The sequence below is a fragment of the Theobroma cacao genome, chromosome 9 (genome assembly GCF_000208745.1).
Source record: "Theobroma cacao cultivar B97-61/B2 chromosome 9, Criollo_cocoa_genome_V2, whole genome shotgun sequence".
NCBI lineage: Eukaryota > Viridiplantae > Streptophyta > Magnoliopsida > Malvales > Malvaceae > Theobroma > Theobroma cacao.
Window position 1 is genome coordinate 35478369 of NC_030858.1, and position 6466 is coordinate 35484834.

The following is a 6466-nucleotide window of genomic DNA, read 5'->3' on the forward strand; positions in this document are numbered from 1 at the left end:
CATAAGTAAAAAAGAAGTCCCAAAAGGGGGCTTCTTCCTTTACCCACTTGGAAGGAGAAAAAAGAGGTAAAAAAGAAAGAAAAAAAAAAAACAAGTAGAAAGAGGCCCGTGAGCAATTTACCAAAGCTAAAATATTATTTGGCCACAAAGCTAAAATATTATTCTATTGCTATTTACCAGGGGTGGAGCCGCCCCCCAAAATTTAAAAAACTTTTTACATACTATATGAACTTTTTAAATTTTTTTAATGACCCCTAAAACTTTTTTATTTAATAATTAATTCAAATAAATGATAACAAAATAATTTTAGATGTTTAATTTAATTTTAATTTTTTTATTTTTTTCATTTATATTATTATTTTTATTTATTTATTTACATTTTATTTATTCATATGTTTTAAATCTTTATAAATTTTTTTCATAAATCTTTACGAACCATAAATCATATTCTATTTATTCATATTTTTTAAATCTTTATAGATTTTCTTTCATAAATTTATACAAATCATCAATCATATTTTTTGTCTTTCTTTTTTATTATGTCACATGTGAATTCTATTTTTTACTTGTCATATTCTTCTTTTTTCTGTTACGTAGATTTTATTTTTTATAATTTTAATTTTTAAAAATAAATAAATTATTATATAATTCTCAAATATAAATTACAATATTGCATTGTTACTTAGAATTTTATCAATATATCATTTTTATTCAAAGAAACCAATGCGTTCTAGAATGCATATTGCAAAATTTAAGTAACAAAGATATACATTAAAATTAATAGAATAAAATAATTATACTTCTTTCAATACAATTTTATTTATTATATATCTTTAGTGACCCCCAAAATAATTTTTTTATTTTTTAAACTGTTTGATAAAATTAGAGTAATTATGGTTAGTATATTGCTAGTTATTGATAATATTAGCCCATTTTTCCAAAAAAAAAATCAACCCATTTAATAGATTTTTTTTTTTAAAAAAATAATTTTATTAGTTATAACATGGGCCCTAATAAGATGTTGCATAACCCATTCTTCAAGACTTGGAATTCGGGTAATTTGATCCACTGAAAAAAAAGAAAAAAAACAAAGGCCAAAGCAAAAACCTCTCAAAGATTATGGATTAGGGTTTTGCACATTTACATAGCTTCGAAGTTCCTAAAACCAGAAGAAATGTGGAGATCAATGGCAGGAAGGTCCAGGCAGGTAGTAGCACGGATCTTCTGTGCAGCCAACATCAATCAGGTTCTCTCTGAAACTCAAAAACCTTACCATTATCTCCCCAAAACCTTACTCTGTCAAACCCCTCGTTAGTAATGGTAGGACGGTTCCTAATATTGGCATTTGATTTTTTCTGACGTATTATGCACCAGCAAATATTAGAGTGTGTAAATACTCGATTTTGATTATTAACATATTAAACTTTTTAATTGATATATTTAGATGTCTATTAAAATAAATTTGCAAAAAATTTGCCCGACCTTGTAAATCATTGGAACTTTTTTTTGTGTGCGTGTGTGTTGATATCAGGCAAGTCTAAAAATATTTATTTTAGAAATGAAAAATGAAAAATCAATCATTAGTTAAAACAAAAAATGAAAAAGTAGAAAAGTCAAAATTATTTAAAATCAATCATTAAATTTGACTATTTGAGTTTGTATTTAAGATTCTGCTATAGATGGTACTTATATATTCTGAACAATAAATTAATATTGATAATTTAAAATATATTTATTTTCAAAATTTTTGAATTATTTTATTATTATAAAATGACATGTTATAATTAAGTGTTAGGTATACTTTTAAAAAAAATCATTAAGTGTTAGTGTATAAATATTACATAATAACAGTATATCAAATATAAACCATTTAACAAATGCACGTCAACTATTATAAATAGACTTAAAATTAATTTTTTTTACACCGGTATTTTTTACACTATTTTAGTGTTCTCCCTCTTTACGAAGAGCATATCATATTGTATATACATAAAATGTGTGTTTTTTTTCTTTGAGCACATTAATGTGGTCTAGGTGGAATTTTGGCGCTTTTGAGTTTAGCTATTAGTGGTGGAAATAATGGTTATAATAACAAGGACTTCCATAAGATTAAGGATGCAATATTATTTCCTATCTTTAATGACAATCTTAATTAATTAAAAAACATGACAACCTTCTTAAATATTTGAATGAAAAGCAAATGAAATTTATGTGTGGTGAGAGAGAAAAAAAAAGGTAAGAGAAGAATGCTTTAATTTTATTATTTTTTTATATTTTTTTAAATTCTTTCACAACATTGACAAATTATATAATTTTCAATGTTAAAAAGTTAATATTTATTTATATATTATACAAAATATTATTATTGAAATGTTCTAATCCTAAGAAAGTGTACTATGTTACAAGCTCATATTTTTAATCCAAAATATACCAATTAGATAGAGGAAGACCGTTACTTATAGGTTCAAAATCTTTATCATTTTTATCTAACGTGAGATCCATAATATTTTTTCTCACTTAATCATATAATATTTTTGTTACAATTACTCTTTCACCCGCATCTGAAATATTAATGTTAAATAAATTAAGTTTTTCCATGCTTTTATATCTTTTTGAAGTAATCTCCCCTTGTTAGAAGCCAAACAATGCTTAGAAACTTAATTGTTTTACATGGTGAAATGAAAGAAACATTATAAAAAGGCATAGAGATCGAAATGAACAGTAGTTTGTACTTGCATAAAAGCCAATAAGCTGATTAGCAGGAATGACTACTGCTGCTCATTGGGATCACAACAAAATGCATTATAAACAGGAGAAAAGTAAGTTTAAGTCTTCTTTCTTAAACAATAGAGAATAAACTGATATACAAGTAGAACCATAAGTAGCCAAAATGTCAGTTGCTGCCTATCATATCCTCTATCAATCTTCCCATTGAAATGAATGAGGATCCATCTTTCATAACAGACTTCCTAGCCATCTCTGCCATTTCTTTCACTTTCTTTCTCACCTCACTGCCACCATGCATAACCAGCCGAACACCTTTCTCTACCTCATCTGCCATCACAAGATCACTTGTACCTAACCTATAATCCAACCTCATCACTACTGCTAATCCGAGTTCCTTCATCAGATACGCATTGAGCTGTTGTTCAGCATACATAGGCCACGTTACAATTGGCACACCAAACCACAAGCTTTCCAGGATTGAGTTCCAACCACAATGCGATACAAATCCCCCTATTGCCTTGTTGGCAAGAACCTCCACCTGCGGCGCCCACCCACATATCATCCCTCTACCTTGGATCCTCTCCAGGAATCCTTCTGGTAACCTCTCCTCAGTATTCTTGTCAAGTAGTGCGGCATCACTTTGTAGTGGTGATGAAAAACGCAAGGACCATAAGAATCTGTATCCACTCTGTTCTAGCCCCAGTGCTATTTCTTTGACTTGGGGTGCTCCAAAGCTCCCCATGCTTCCAAAGCAAAGAAATATCACTGATGATTGAGGTTGATCATCAAGCCACGTCATGACCTTGTTGCGTTGATCCAGGTCCAACTCAGGGTGAGGCAGAGCATTGAGGTCAATCACTGGTCCAACTGGATAAATTGGAGGGTTTGGGCCATTGAGAAAATAGTTAAGAGCACTAGGCTCAATGTCTTCAAACGTATTTACCATGATACCTTTGGCATCCTTCAACCTTTCAGCTACCTTGATAAATGTCGTGTAACCTCCATACTTGTTAAGCACTGGTGAAGGCAGAACACAAACAGGAACGGGATTGACAAATCCTGGGATCAACTGTTCAGGATCCGTGATTTCAAATTCTGAGCTGTTCTGGCTATGTCGGGTTGGTAGGTACAGCATCAGACTGAGGAACGCTGCATTTGAGGTTAAGTATATATAAGAAGGAAGACCCAATTCAGCTGCAATATCAATCATGGGCGCACAAAAGAAATCAAGAACTAATCCTGCAACTCGGCCAGAACCCGAGCTAGATTCCAGTGACACAATATTTCTGACAGCATTTCTAACAGCAGGGATGTAGCTCTCAATGAATGCATAGATGTAGCCTTCTAGTGACTTCAAAAGATCAAAGGAAGGAGGATCTACTTGAGGGAGGTCAATGAGTTGGATTCGATCAGGTCGCGAAGCATCATGCGATTTGGTGTATGCATCCACGAAAGCAGGTGAAAACCACGTCATCGAAAGAATAGTAACCCAAATTCGATCATCGTGATGGATCAGGCGCTTCGCAAATTCAATAGTTGAGGCCAAGTGGCCGGTTCCTGGTATTGGAATGAATATGAGCTCTATTTTCTTCATCTCTCAGCTTGTTTGATCTTTCTTTCTCCTCCCGTAGTCCTATTTAATACGTCCTTAACGTCGTAATATACCGTGGAAGAGACCAGACCAACCAAGGCAGTGCTTCCAGAACGATCCAACAACTCACATGGAAGTGAAATGGGCGAATGAGCAGAGTCGAGACTATAACGACTAACTTGTAAAGGAAAGGATAGCAGAACCCAATTGCTGTCCAACTTGCTGAAGATATTTGCTTGAATTTGTGACCATGGATGTATTCTAAGGTTCTTATCTTAGTTGTGGTGACCTGAGTAGAGTATGCCCCACGCACATCGGAAAATGAAAATTTGTATTTTTTCAAATGAAAAGTTATGATTATCGATAAGTTATTTCAATTGAAAGGTTATGTAAATATTGTAACTGATTTTTCAAATAAAAAATTATGTCTCTTGGTAAAATGACATATTAAAAAAATAATTTTAAATTTAAAAATTACGAGATAATTGAAAAATATCAATACTTAATCGTTTGAATATGAAAAGTTATCTTTTTATATTATAATTCAAAAATTATGTCAAATCAATGGTTATCTTTTCATAAAATAATTATTTAAACAATTTCTTTACTCAAAATTTGTGTCTTGCAACATGTAAAGGTGTGATAGAAGTGCCATGAAAGGATTATACTTTTAAAGAAGAGACACTTGAAAGTCTATATAAAGAACTTGTAGTCAATCATTTTGACCCATCAAACAAACAAGATAAGAGTAAAAAATCTAAGAATAAGTGAAGTGTTATGTTTTGAATAAAATTTAAAAAATAAATATATTTCCTATCATTTTTTCAAAAGTAGGTAAAGTAACTTTGCAACCTTATGATATATCCAGCAGTCTATTCTAGTAAGTACAAGATGAAATTAGACGTTAATTTCATTGTATTTAAAACTATTCACATAATTCCCCTTACTATATCGAATTGTGAAGACGAAATATATCTTAAAAGATAACATCTATTATAAGTCACGTCTTGAAGTAAATTCTAATAATTCTCCTTAAATTTCATCAAAACCCTATCCGCACCAATATTTTTATCACAAAAACCTTATAGAAGTTTAGGGGAGTGATTGGCCTTTGTTGACATATATAAAGATGAGGTAGGAGTACTTCTAGATTTCGTAGTCTAGGGACAGTTCAATCCTCAATCAAGATGAATTTCTAGCAAATACTAAATTAGGTGAATTAATCAACTTATCATAAAAAAACACAGGGAAATAGAAATTCATGTTTGAGCAGTGGCACAGTGTTCGCATCAGTATAATTAGTAATGGAAGGGCGGTTCCTAATATTGGCATTTGATTTTTTCTGACGTATTATGCACCAGCGAATATTAGAGTGTGTAAATATTCGATTTTGATTATTAACATATTAATCTTTTTAATTAATATATTTAGATGTTTATTAAAATAAATGTACAAAAAATTTGCCCAACCCTGTAAACCATTATAATTTGTGTGTGTGTGTGTGTGTGTGTGTGTGTGTGTGTTCGTGTTGACATCAGACAAGTCTAAAAAGAATAATTTATTTTAAAAATTAATAAAAATGAAAAATTAATCATTATTTAAAATAAAAAATGAAAAAGTAGAAAGGTCAAAATTATTTAAAATCAATCATTAAATTTGACTATTTGAGTTTGTATTTAAGATACTATTAATATATGGTACTTATATATATTTATCAGTAAATAATAATAAATAAATTTAAACATTGATAATTCTGAGCACTAAATTAATATTCATAATTTAAAATATATTTATTTTAAAATTGTCAAACCCTGTTCTATAAAATAATTACGACGTCATTTACATGCTCAATAGAATGGTTACATATTTAGGAAGTTTGAGAAATCTTTAAAAGACGATATTATCCTTAATGGTAACATTAAGTCGATTAAGCCTCAACTAGTTCAAATAAGAATTTTAAGGTAAAATTAAGAGTGTCACAGTTCAGGGATGACTCAAAATGGTAATTCGGAGTTTGAGGATCAATTTGGAGTCAAACCGAAATTTTCACTATCTAGGGGCAAAATGGTCATTTGCCACTTGGGGACAAAATGAAAATTTTTAGAAAAGATTTTTTTGGTCCATTTGACTTATTGGAGTATGATTTGA

The 6466-nt window shown here is 30.3% G+C and overlaps 1 protein-coding gene across 1 annotated transcript; it reads right to left on the reverse strand.

The window, feature by feature from the left end:
- On the reverse strand, positions 2710-4561 carry LOC18590513 (UDP-glycosyltransferase 71K1). Its single transcript, XM_018126590.1, has one exon. The coding sequence runs from the start codon at positions 4319-4321 to the stop codon at positions 2894-2896; it is 1428 nt and encodes a 475-aa protein (XP_017982079.1). The 5' UTR covers positions 4322-4561; the 3' UTR covers positions 2710-2893.

Coding starts and splice junctions, on each gene's coding strand:
- LOC18590513 (XM_018126590.1), bottom strand. CDS start 4,321: ATGAAGAAAATAGAGCTCATATTCATTCCAATACCAGGAACCGGCCAC.